The sequence below is a fragment of the Vidua chalybeata genome, chromosome 6 (genome assembly GCF_026979565.1).
Source record: "Vidua chalybeata isolate OUT-0048 chromosome 6, bVidCha1 merged haplotype, whole genome shotgun sequence".
In the NCBI taxonomy this organism is placed as follows: Eukaryota; Metazoa; Chordata; class Aves; order Passeriformes; family Viduidae; genus Vidua; species Vidua chalybeata.
This window is the reverse complement of record NC_071535.1, coordinates 3431536-3444733: the sequence shown is the minus strand read 5'-3', so window position 1 is coordinate 3444733 and position 13198 is coordinate 3431536. Positions and strand designations below refer to the sequence as shown.

At 40.7% G+C, this 13198-nt stretch overlaps 1 protein-coding gene across 3 annotated transcripts in view; it reads left to right on the top strand.

The window, feature by feature from the left end:
* WDHD1 (WD repeat and HMG-box DNA binding protein 1) overlaps positions 1-13198 on the top strand; it is a 28117-nt gene that overhangs the window by 8568 nt on the left and 6351 nt on the right. For all 3 annotated transcript variants that reach the window (XM_053946322.1, XM_053946323.1, XM_053946324.1), the window contains exons 8-19: positions 1082-1174; positions 2080-2186; positions 3153-3288; positions 3444-3633; positions 3814-4004; positions 5010-5194; positions 7089-7330; positions 7827-7964; positions 8848-9004; positions 10679-10793; positions 12116-12247; positions 12720-12937. In XM_053946322.1, the coding sequence (XP_053802297.1) occupies positions 1082-1174; positions 2080-2186; positions 3153-3288; positions 3444-3633; positions 3814-4004; positions 5010-5194; positions 7089-7330; positions 7827-7964; positions 8848-9004; positions 10679-10793; positions 12116-12247; positions 12720-12937 (1904 nt within the window). The remainder of the gene's footprint in view (positions 1-1081; positions 1175-2079; positions 2187-3152; positions 3289-3443; positions 3634-3813; positions 4005-5009; positions 5195-7088; positions 7331-7826; positions 7965-8847; positions 9005-10678; positions 10794-12115; positions 12248-12719; positions 12938-13198) is intronic.

Sequence of the window (13198 nt, the reverse complement as noted above, 5' to 3'; positions counted from 1 at the left end):
TGCTTTGAGTAAACTTTGCCCTAGTCAGTAAATATTTCCTCAGTAAGTTGCTCCCTTTCTTTTCATCTGAAGATCAAAGTTGCAGCCAAGTGGGGTTGGTGTCTTCTCTCGGGTCACAAACATCGGGACAAGAGGAAATCGCCTCAGTTTGCATCAGGGGAGGTTTAGGTTGGATATTAGGGGAAATTTCTTCACCAAAAGGGTTGTCAGACCTGGCACAGCTGCCCAGTGGCAGTGGTGGAGTGCCCATCCCTGGAGGGATTTCAAATCTGTGTGGATGTGGCACCTGGGGACATGGGTTAGTGGTGATAGCACTGTCACGTTAATGGTTGGACTTCATGACCTTCGAGGGCTTTTCCAACCTAAGTGATTCCATGATTCTTCAAAATCCCTGGCTGCTATGATAGTGTTATATATCAATTTTCCATGGAAGAGTGAATGTCACCCTCAGTACAAATTGTTTCAATATCCATATTGGATAAAACCAAATACTTTCCCTTTTTAGGCTAGTTCTTCACACTCACATGTATTCAAAATGTAAGCAGTTGTTTTGCTTCTCTTACAGAGCAAATGGTTAGAATCTTAACAAAAATAAATCCTAAAGAAATAACCAGCCAGTAACATCAATGTAGCTTTATGGAAGATGAAATGAGCTGGTTCAGGAATCAGCTATTCAAATCAGATTTATTGAGAAATGGTAACCTGATCAGAAGGAGTTTGGGGAGGGAGGGTAAAGAATCACCTAAGCCTTGTGCTCAGGGCATTGAAAACTATGTGTGTGTGTCATGTTTTGAAAAATAAGAACTTATAACCTTATGGTGCAGTTTTCTGCCAGAAGGAAATGAAGATTATGCTAAAAAAATCATGTTTTGCTCTGTTGCCTGTGGAAAGCATTAAAGAACCTTGTAATTTAAATTACTTCAGCTTGCTCTCTCAGTTGGCATGGCTGGGATGTTAGAGAGCTGTTAAATCCTGAGGCAGTCACATCTGTGAGGCTTCTGAATGAAGGAAATGTGCTGCTTGAGTGTTCTGTTTGACAGGTAACTTGTTCTAAATGGTGTAATATTTTTCCTTTGAGCAGCTGCTGGCAGTTCCTGTAGATAAAGTTGTTGAACTGTACAGAAGAGAGACCTGGGATAGAAAATTTGATCTGTCAGATGCCTCCATCACACAGGTAGGTGTAGAAACCAGGGGCTTGTTAAATGCTCTGTAATTTAAATGTTATTCTGCTAGAAATTGTCTTCTGCACAGTACCTCTCCCTGGCCCCCTTCTCTTGGTAATGATTGTTCACATTTTCTGTTTAATTTGTAATCCTGTTGCTTTCTGTTGAAAAACAGGGCAGAGATGCTGAGTGGTGTCAAACACCTTCATGTGGCTCTGATTCCCCTCTTTCATTTATAGTAACCCACCAGGTCTCTGAAGTCTCCTGGTGACTCACCCACTGCAGCTGAAGAACATCTGTTTTCACAAATTCTCTAAATGCTGAGCTTTTTAGAGAAAATGTCAGGAGTATTATTTCTGTGTGGAGCAGAGATGCCAGTTGTTCAATTTCTATTTTATTGAGCTGAAATTTAGTAGACCTGACCCTGCCACCTTCTTTCTTTTGGCCTCACTATGTACTTGGGAATTTTTGGGTTGAAGAGAATCACCTTCTAGTGTTATTAAGATGCAGAACACACAGCCTTGGATTTTAATTTAGGGGACTGTATGAAGCTCAAAACAAATAAAGCAATGTTTAGTGCTGAGTTTGCAAAATACACTCTGCTTCTTTCTGCATGTCTAGAATTGGGTTTTGTTTGACCTCATGGCACTGTTTAATGACAGAAGATGCATATTCTGAAACAAAAATAGGTGTATTATCTTAGAGTGGTTTTTTTAAAGCAATCATTTATGAATAGTTTTTAAAGAAAAAGAGCTACATAACCCCAGCCCATATCCAGAAGGCTGGGTATGGTCTGCTAAAGATGACTATTTATTTTTTTTATTCCAGAACATCTGTCTGTTTTAAGCTCCAGGATAGGAATACTGTGCATGCATTTGTTACTTCTTATTACCATTTGTTTCATTTTTCTCCTTAGCCCTTGAATGTTGTGGTCTGGTCTCCTTGTGGGCAGTTCCTGGCAGCTGGAAGTGTGGATGGGAATTTAGTGGTGTGGAATGTGGAAACCCAGCAGTGCATAGAGAGGTATTCAGTGTTGTTCCATAAATCCCCAAGTTCATCTCTTTTTCTTGAAATAAAATTTTATGGTCTTTTCTGTAAAACTTTTTTTGTGCAAATGTAGAACTCTGCCTCTTGAAAAGCCCTGATGAGATGAGGGGTTTCTGGTTTAACCTGTCAGGCACCTTAGGGAAGGGACTTAAATGTGGATTTTGTTCAAATCCCAGAATCTGTCTTTCTGTGTATATCTGTTACTCTTTTTGAAACTGATGATTGATTAAAGGATAGCTTTGATGGAAACAAATTTTCCTCTCATCCCAGACCCCAGTAACATGTTTTCTCGAGGGAGAGGGAAACTCAGGTCCATCAGTCAGCCATTCTCACCTGTAGGCCAAAAAGGACAGACTGGCAAATTGCAATTTGGTTAATTAAAGTTCTTAAAAAACCGTAAATATCCCCCCAATTAAGATCAAAAGTATTATTAAATGAGGTAGAGAAGAAGAAAATTATCTGAATATTCTGTGTAAGAAACATGATTGTAACTGCAATCTCTATGTTAAGAATTATAGACAGATTATATAAATAATTAATGGGATGACTTCTGTAAGGATAAAGGGTGGAAAAGATAGAAGATTAATTTACCAGTTTATTCAAGAGAAACAAATAATGTTCTTTCTATAACTGGATGGTTCTGGAATAAATGAGTGCTGAGAAGTTCCTTTGTCTTCTAAACGTGTTTTAGGAAGCTGTTGTTATAAGAATATGATTCTGATTGATTTTTAAACCTTAAATTATTTTCTTCATAGAAAAGGAAGACTTGCTCTATTTTTATAGCAGCTGTTTACTCTGAAGGTGACCTATTAATTATCTTATTATGTGTAATATCACTTTCTTGTACTGAATGAAAATTACCACTTTTTGCAATAACTCTTGGAGGGGAAGGTTCTGCCCTGAGGAGCTTAGTAAAATCCATTATTTTCATATTCTTTTTAGGATGAAGCATGAGAAAAAATACTCAATTTGTGGACTGGCATGGCACCCTAAATATAAGCAAATTGCTTACACAGACAATGAAGGAAATCTGGGGCTGTTGGAAAATATTGGTGATGTAGAGAAGCCAAGTGACAAGGTGCTCAGTACCAATGACTTGTTGAATGAATATCATTATTTAGGTTATGTGGAGCACTCTGTTTTGTGCTTTATAAGTCCCCTCTTGTGTGTTAATTTATTTCTTGAGTTCCATGTCCAAAGGAAGTTCTGTGCTGATGGCTGATCTGGTTGTAGGTTGCCAGTGCAGTGGCCAAAGACTACAACGATCTGTTTGATGGAGATGATGATGATTATTTAAATGGGGATATGATTGAACCACCTTCTTCCCCAAAAACTGGAGATAATGAGGATGATGCTGATGACCTTATGCAACCCCCAGGCCATATGAGACGGGCAGTAATTGAAGATGATGATAACTCACTAGGTACACTGTGAACTGTGATTTTCCAGAGCTCTTTTACTGGGATGATCTTTTAGCATCCTCTACTCAGATATATTCTGCTTTGTTTTTCCAGAGAAATCTTGATTGTTTTAAAATTTTTTAACCTATATTCTGTCATAATACTGTGTGAGAGATTTTTTTTTTCCTTTTTTTTCCTTCTAGATATTGGGTTGATAAAAGCTAGTTCTGGCCTTCTTGAGAAGGAGGATGATGGTGATGATCAGACTGGTGGCTTTTCAGCTTTGCCACCATCATCTACACAACAGCCTTTCTATGATGGGCCAATGCCAACCCCCAGGCAAAAGCCCTTCCAGTCTGGCTCCACTCCTGTGCATCTGATGCATCGATTCATGGTAAATCTGTGTGGTTATTTAGATTTAAAGTATTAATTTTGTATTTAATGTTGTCCATTTCGTGTCGTGTTTTAATCTAGTCCAATATTTTTTAATACTTTGCAGTGTGAAGCTAAGTAATAGAAAGTAGCTTTATTTTCATGCAAGGACTCCATAATGTTTTGGTTTGCGTTTCAGTTGCTTTAGAAATAAATACTTTGCTTTAAGACAATATCAAGCTATGCAGTTTGTACCCATGCTATTCAATTCTAGCAAATCCATTTAAAAAATCCTTTTAAGTCAGAACTGTGGATATTTTTGTGCTGTTAAGACTTGTATGTTATACATTCACTATTTCTTTCTATCTGCAAGTCCTTTACACTTAATTAGGTAAAGAGAAAGATGGCAGAGCAGTGAGAGTGAAACTTTCTGCCTAATTCAGCTGTTTTAGGAACCACTATAGTAAAACCAGGGCAACCCCAGATCCAGGGAAGAAATGATGATGCCTGGCTCCAGATCAGAAAGCTGAAGGATCTGCTTTATTAAAACTATACTATATTATGTTAATATACTATTCAAAGAGATACTGTCCTCTTCTACACACTTACTTCTTACTTACCTAACTCAAACGTGTGACTCTGCTGAGAGTCTGAGCCACAGCTGGATCCCATTGGTCACTGACCCCAAACAACCTTCACCAGAATCCAACCCAGCAATCACTTCAGGTAAACAATCTCCACACCACATTCCACATGGGGAAAAGAAAGGAGCAGAGATAAAGATTGTTTTCTCTTCTTCTCTCTGTGCTTCTCCTGAGGAACAGAATTATGTCTCTGTGTCCAGAGAATGTGAATGTTACAAACCACAAGTCCCAATTACACAGGTCTTCAATCTTTCTCCAGCCTGCCACCCACTCTGGTTTCAGATAAAATAATTGCAGCAGGCTGGTTCAGGGTAGTATATCTGATGGATTTAGCACATTTGACTTGATGGGGTTTTTTGGGTGTGTGTGGTTCCTTTTGCCAGGTGTGGAATTCAGTTGGAATCATTCGCTGCTACAACGACGAGCAGGACAACGCCATAGACATCGAGTTCCACGACACCTCTGTGCATCACGCCACTCACCTCCCCAACTCCCTGGGCCACACCATGGCTGACCTCTCCACTGAAGCCATTCTGCTGGCCTGTGAGAGTACAGAGGAACTTGCAAGGTAAGTCATGGCCTTGTTTTGCAAAACCCATGATAGGGAGATGCTTTTAACTTGTTTCAAATATTTCGGCTTTTGTTGTCAGCTTCTATCGATTCTGAGCTTTTTGGCTTTTGATCGTGCTTTTTATTTATGGGTGTCTCGGTTTGAACAGACAGGTGTCTGCTAAGGAATGCAGGAGTCTCCGCTGAAATGGAAAATGTAAATCCCCTCCCTCCAAATTACTATAATTTTGAAATCTAAAGGTCTCAGGCAAAGATATAGGAATAGGAATAACAGTTCTTTACTAGAAAAACTAAAACTACAAATGCAGTAGTACAAACAAAAAACCAAACCAAAACAAAAGAACACTGCCAGAGTGAGAACAGGCCCTGGCAGCCTGTGGGTCAGGGAGGTGGCAGCAGTCCCATTCCATGGGGGCTCAGCCCTCCTGCAGTGCCAGCTGTGCTTCTGCTGGAGCAGGATCCTGGACAAGGCTGGAGTTTTCCTCTGGAGCTCCAGGGCTGCTGGAGATGGGCCTGGGCTCCCTCTGGGAATGCAGTGGGGCAGAAAGCTGCTCCTCTGGGAATGCAGTGGGGCAGAAAGCTGGTCCTCTGGGAATGCAGTGGGGAAGAAAGCTGCTCCTCTGGGAATGCAGTGGGCAAAGGCTGCTGTGGTGTTCCCAAGGTCAGATTGTATCCAGGTAGGAATGCTTGGCTCCTCCCCTGGGTGGAGCATCTCCCCATGGGATGATGGAATTTTCTCAGCCATACAGGGACACTCAGTGGCCATGAGCAGAAGATAATTAATAATTAATGGCCCATGAACAGAAGAGATCTCCTGGAGGGAGGATTGGTTGTGGAAGAGATAAAGAAAAAACTGCGCAATGAACAGAAGAGAACTGCCCCACCTCTAACAGATGGTAATTGAATACACACTCAGCTAAACCTGAGACAATGGGACCACTCTCGAGGAGGATTTTAGCTTCCACCTACTTGAAGACTTCAAGAGTATTGAAAAATGTAATTTGTTTCTTAAGAATTTCTTCTTAATTCCTTTTTCAAATGTATGTATACTGGAAACATCACACGATGCAGGCTCAAAGGAAATTGTAAACATGAACAGCAATTTTTCATTCTGCTCAGGTCAAAGATCAGTCATAAGGGTTCAGCTAAATTTCTTTTCACACTGTTGCTAAGGAGATGTTTGGAAATACCCATAAGAATTTCAAGTTTGAGGAACACAAGTTTATGAAAACCATAGAAAGATTTAAGCAGCTGGGCCAGCTAAACTCTGTTCTTGCATTTAAGAGCAATTTCAACAGTATTTTATTGTTGGTTTCTGTGGAAATATCTTGAAGAAAGAGCTTTCTTCTTATTTTCACACATACAGCCTTGTGGTAAATTGAAAAACAGCCTTTAAAAGTATTATTTGTTATATATTGATTGTCTGATTTTGAAAGTGTCAGTGTTTTTCTCAGTGGAAACGGGTAACCTCTCAAAAGGCACAATGTCTGTGGATTAGTCATAGGCAGTTTTCAATTATTAAGAACTGAAGTTTCTAATGTTTTTTTTCCCTTTGAAAGGTAGCATAATGTGACTGACTTCTAATGAGGGCTGATATTCAGGGTGCCAAGGAGGACATTTACCTGCTTCCATCTAAAAAATGTCCCCTCAGCCCTTTTGACTCTCTCTGCTTCAGGCTTTAGAGACTTTAAGTCTACAGTACTGGAGGTCAAGCTACCTCTTCAGTTTTTGAATAATAAGAGCAACACCTTTGCAAATGAGCACTTGAAATTTGTAGTGCCACCTGTAGTTCCATCAGAGATCTCTGACAAAAAATTATTACACTGGTGTATTTTCAGATATTGTATTTACTTCATGTTGATGTGTTTGTTGGTTCTTTGTCTCTGCCTTAGCAAGCTCCACTGCATCCATTTTGGCTCCTGGGATGCCAACAAGGAGTGGACTGTGGATATGCCAAAGGATGAAGAGATTGAGGCCATCTGTCTAGGCCAGGGCTGGGCTGCCTGTGCCACCACTGCCCTGCTGCTCCGTGTGTTCACAGTTGGAGGAGTCCAGAAAGGGATCTTCAGTCTCCCAGGCCCAGTGGTGTCCATGGCAGGACATGGAGAGCAGCTGATGGTTGTTTATCACAGAGGTAGGTTTCTCCCTTTTTTTTTTTTTTTTTTTTTTTTTTTTAACTGGGATTGTTTTCAATACTCACCTCTCACTGGCTTCACACACTGGTTAATTTTTAATCACCAGAGAGTGTTTTCTCCTTCTTTTCTTCATGATGTTTGTGCTTCTGCTCTTCTGGGTGATGCTTTTACAAGTACATCCATCACAACCCACGGACCTGTGACTTCTGACAGCGGAGCCTGTGTTTGATATTGGGATGCTGAGATTAAACTGTAGGGAAGGGGAGAACTTTGCAACAACGAAATTAATTTATTAAATTTGGGTTTCAGATGTGCCAGAAGGAATTACTACAGGAAATTAAGGAAGTTATTATGCACATCTCTTGTGTCCAAAATATCAAATAATTGTGTGTCTCACAGTGGTATCCATGGGTAACGCTGCATTAGAATTAATTTTTTAATCAAAACTTATTTAGCCAATTCTTCTAACACAGTCATTGAACAACTTTTTCCTAGGTACTGGATTTGATGGGGACCAGTGCCTTGGGGTACAGCTGATGGAGCTAGGAATGAAGAAAAGACAAATTTTGCATGGAGACCCTCTTTCTCTGACAAGGAAATCCTATTTGGTGTGGGTTGGATTCTCTGCAGAAGGTATGAAACACCTGCATGAGTGCTGTTGAGAAATACTGACACTGCTGGGGGCATCACAGGAAAGCTGGAGAGGGACTTTGGACAAGACAGGGGAAAATGGCTTCAAACTGCCAGAGGTCAGGGTTAGATGGGAAATTGGGAAGGAATTCCTGGCTGTGAGGGTGGGGAGGCCCTGGCACAGGGTGCCCAGAGAAGCTGGGGCTGCCCCTGGATCCATGGAAGGTTCCAAGGCCAGGCTGGACAGGGCATGGAACAAGATGATTTTTAACATCCCTTCCAACCCAAACCATCCTGTTGTTTTATGGAGAGGTTTGGGTAATTAATGACCTTTCAATAATGTAGATCTTGGGACTTGGACTTTTTCTTCCAATCTCCTCAACAATGAACAAAATTCTGTTTTTCTATTCTTTCAGTATATTTGTCAGAAATCTTTAGTATTTTCCCATTCAGATGTTATCAGAACTTGTTCTCCTGATTGCTTTTCCTGCTCAGCCAAAAGAAATAAACTGTGTTAATGAACCATAAGAGCACCCAACCCCCTAAAGTTGGTTGCTTAGGAGGACCTTTTATAATAAACATAAAAAGTAATTGTATAATAGCTGATTTCCTTTGGGAATCTGTCCAAGCAGTATAAATTTGATTTCTCCATAAAATGTTTTAATTTTGAACTTGTCAGTTGACCAGCAGTTGTGCTGGCTGACAGAAGGTGGCGCATCTTTCCAAGGAAACTGCCTTTTCCAAACTGATTTTTGCTGTGTTTGGGAGAGAGGATGCCCATCTGAAATATGTAAACCATCATTTCCCAGCTATATCCACCCCTCCCATCTTGCTGGGCTGTAATTTGCTGCCTGACAGAGGAAATGCTCTCATTTATTACAAACAGGTACCCCTTGTTACGTGGATTCCGAGGGAATCGTGCGGATGCTGAACCGAGGGCTTGGGAACACTTGGATTCCAGTGTGCAACACCAGAGAGCATTGCAAAGGGAAATATGATCATTACTGGGTCGTTGGCATCCATGAAAATCCCCAGCAGCTCAGGTCAGATAATTCACAAGGAAACAATTTGTTTGTCTTGGTTTTAAATCCTAGAGAATCCTTTTCCAATCCCTTTTTACAGAGAGAAACCGCAAACTTCAGCTGGTGCTGAAACAGGTGCCTGGTAAATATGCACAGCAAATGGTAACTCCTCAAATAGAATTCTGCATGGAGGATTCTTTATTAAACTGGCTTTGAGTAACTCATTAGCCTTTTCTAATTTGTAACTGATTAATTGGCTCAGAGGTGTGTGTGCACTTTATTGACACATTCATAAAACTGCATTTTGCTAGAGAAACTTTCTAAAGTTAGGGTGGCTGTTAGAAATCTACTTCTGCTTTTGATGGCTTTGGTTGTTTTTTCTTTTTTTTCCAAGTTTTTGGGGTTCTTGGTATCTTCTCCCCCCCCACTTTGTTTTCCCCTTTTTTGACTTTGAAAATAATTCAATCCTATAACTCATCTACATCATCAGACAGATAAAGCAGAGCTCTCTGTTATTACATTAATATTTAAACTGTGGCCTTGAAGAACCATTTTGGATGTAAAATTGCTCAAATATTCAGCTGAAAGCTAACCATTTCTTTATAAAATGTTATACTGGTGTGTCTATATAAGTGTTTCTCTTTAGTGTGACATGTATGCTGGACATTTTGTTGCTAAGCTTTATTTGTAGCAGTTTTTATTCAGTGGTCTGTGACCTTTTCCTACCAGGGCAGAATCCATCAGCTCGCCAATTTTACTGAAATTTAGACTCTGTTACTTTAGTAATTATGGACAATTGTAGAGTTTGGTGGGAAACTGAATTTTATTTAAACTTAGATGGCATTCTTCATAATACTTTGCTTTTTTGGAATAAGGGAAATAATTTGATACCTGTGTTAAAATGTCACTTCCCTGCCTGTTTCTCCCTCCAAATCATTATGTTGGCCTTCAGAAAATTCACCAAAAATGTGCAGGTCACATCACATTGAAAAGATGGTCAACTGTGAGTCTCTCATCCTGAGTTTTTCCTTCTACTCCAAGAAGGAGAGTGCTGCTCTCTGAATTGTTAAGAATATTTTACTCAAAGCCAGCAGCATAATGAAGATAAGGAGGGGGGAGGGTTGTTGTAGAAACACCACATGCCTTAATTAAGAGATAGCCAGAACACTGGTGCTTCCTGTTCTTTTTTTTTTTCAAGTCTCTGAAACAGCAGCTTAGAAACCCAGATGTTTTTGTCAATGCTGCATTGGTGCTGCAGGAAACACAGCTCTTCCCCAGTCAATGGTTAGCTTAAGTGATTGTTACCAGAAATTACTCCTTTAAATATAATGAAGCGATAAGTCTGTGCCTTCAGTTGTTCAGTGGTTTCTGATTTTAATATATTGCATTTACACTTTGTAGCAGCTGTTAAATCAAACATTCTGGGAGATCAAGATCAGTGTGTTACGTGCCAAATTTGGAGTTTAAAGTGTGAACAAGAGCAGCGTGTGCCTTGCTGGTTTTGAACTCTTTTCTTGCTTGCCATGTAAAGCTAACCCTTTATCATGCAATCCTACACATTGCTGTATTTAAGCCAGTCATTTAATTGCTACCTTCCAAAGGACAAATCCTCTTGAAGTATCTTGCTGCTTAGGAGACCTGGTTTGGGTGTGGAACATCTGGTGAGTGTGGGTGTGTTTTGTTTCCTGTGCACAGGTGTATCCCTTGCAAAGGAGCCCGGTTCCCTCCCACCCTGCCACGACCTGCTGTAGCAATCCTGCCTTTTAAACTTCCTTATTGCCAAGTTGAAACAGAGAAGGGACAGATGGAGGTATGGAATGGTGTGGAGCCCACAGCTGGGAGGCTCAGTGAGTGGGGATTATACCAGACCCCTGGTAATCACCTCTGCTGTGAAAGAGGACAGGGCAAACCCTCAGTAAAACACGTGGCCAAGGGGGTTATTTGGGTTCAGTGTTTTGTGGAGCTTCTCTGGTTTGGTTCACAACTGTTCCTAGAAGAGCACAAAACAAAACTGGCAGAGCTGATGCAAAGCTGTATTTGCACATGTTCTGTTTCTGACCAGTGAAGTCTGTCTTTTTTAGTGGGTTGTGATACCAGATTTGGGGATCCCAGTCAAAATGCCCTTGAATATGTCTGGGTTTTACTATTTTAGGCATAACAAAATTTCTGAAAGATGTACTAAGTATCCAAATTCATAAGCACTGAAAACACAGGTCTTCTGCCTTGGCTTATTTACAGACTGGTTGAAGCAAGATGTGCCCGTGGACAGCTTCTAGAAAAATAACTCTCTTCTTCAAAAATAACTCTATTCTTCAATTTTCATTGGTTTAAGTATTTCAAACTTGGTGTGCTTAGCTGTAATGCACAAAAGAGAAATGAACATACAATTCTAACCTCAGCCTTTGAACAGTTTAATGCTATTGGAAATTTATTCTCTTTGATAGAAGTGCAGATAAAAAGTTTCAATAGTAAACACCCTGACATTTTTAATGAATTCTCCTCCTTTTGGTTAAGTGTTTTGTTCTTTATCTGCTAGAGTATGTTTGCCATTCCTCCCTCTACCCAAAATAATGGGATGAGAATGCCAGGAACTGTTGATTTGGCTTGAGGGAATATGTGTAGGTAAAGAAAATTTATTCTAACACATCTGATGAAAACATACTGGTTTTGAATAAGTTTATAATCATTTTGAACAAGGCTAGCCTAGTCTAATAGCCATACTTACATTGTAGATTTTGTGTCTCTCACGTAAACTCCTAAGTTTGCTGAGTTATTCTGGAACACTTACAGTTTTTTGTGGAACTTGTTAACACAAAATAACTTGTTCTAGAATTGTCTATCCTGATAGCATGTTGGTAAACATGTAGGTTTCATCCTGCTGTAAGCCTTCATGTAAATGGAATTCAACATCTGTGGCAACTGTTTGGATCAGTTTGTAGAAGTGTGGTTGTTATCCATCTTTTCCTTGGTAGGCGTTGACATGAAGGAGAATTGTCTACCCTTCACCCTCATTATCACAGGAAAGGAATGTTTAAGAATAAATGCATAAAATACATTGTAAATTATTAGGCATTATGCTGTGGACTGTTTTTTCCCCTCTGAATTCCAACACTCATCCTTCCTTTTTTTCAGGAGCAGTACTGGCGTTCTGTTTTATTTCACGGCCACATGGATTACTTGTCAAAAAATGGCTACGAATTTGATGAAAATGCTAAAAATCAGGCAGTGAAAGAACAGCAGGAACTTCTAATGAAGCTGTTTGCTGTAAGTACAAGTACATAATAGAAAGAATCCCTGAGATTTATCCCTGAGACTGGAGATGCTAAGGGCCAGGTTGGACGGGGTTTAGAGCAAGCTGAGGTAGTGGAAGGTTCATGGCAGGGGGGTGGAATGAGATGAGCTTTAAGGTCCCTTTCAACCCAAACTATTTTATGATTCTATAACTTATTTGTAGATGGCATCTGATGTGAATGCTGACGTGATTCCTCTTATTAGGAGTCTGGCTAGTGATTGGCAATGCAGCTAGTTCAGACTCTGATAAAAGGTGGGCTGCAGGTAATCTTGTTTATCAGTGTGAAGGGTGGGGGGAAGAAGGAAATAAAAAAGCATTTTCTTTGATCTGTAGCTCACGATTGTTGGTGTCTTGTCTTTATCCCTTCACTCCACCAAGACCATGATATCCTACTCCTGGAGTCTTGATTGAGGTGTGTGACTCCTCAGGCTTCTTCTCTTGCAGCTTTCCTGCAAGCTGGAGCGCGAGTCCCGCTGCGTGGAGCTCGCTGACCTCATGACCCACAGCGTGCTGAACCTGGCCATCAAATACGCCTCCCGCTCCCGCAGGCTGAACTTAGCCCAGCTCCTCAGTGAGGTGGCTGTGGAAAAAGCCTCAGAGCTGGCAGCAGCACAGGAAGATGAGGAGGAGGAAGAGGATTTCCGAAAGCACTCGAGCGCTGGGTAACGCGAATTTGCGTGGCTAAAAAACTGGGATGGTTTTTTGCTGCTCTGGTAATGTTTTGATGCACTTCTGTGGCCCACAGTTTGCAGGGTATTTGTGGGTGAAGTGATAGCTCGAGTTGCTCTGCTTGGAAATGATACTGGTGAAATGACACGTCCTTGTTGGTGTCTTGTGAGGACTCATTAGTCCCAGGATACCAGCACAGAGGGAAATATCTGCACTCCTCACTTCCTGTGTGCCTGTGTCCAGCAGGCTCAATG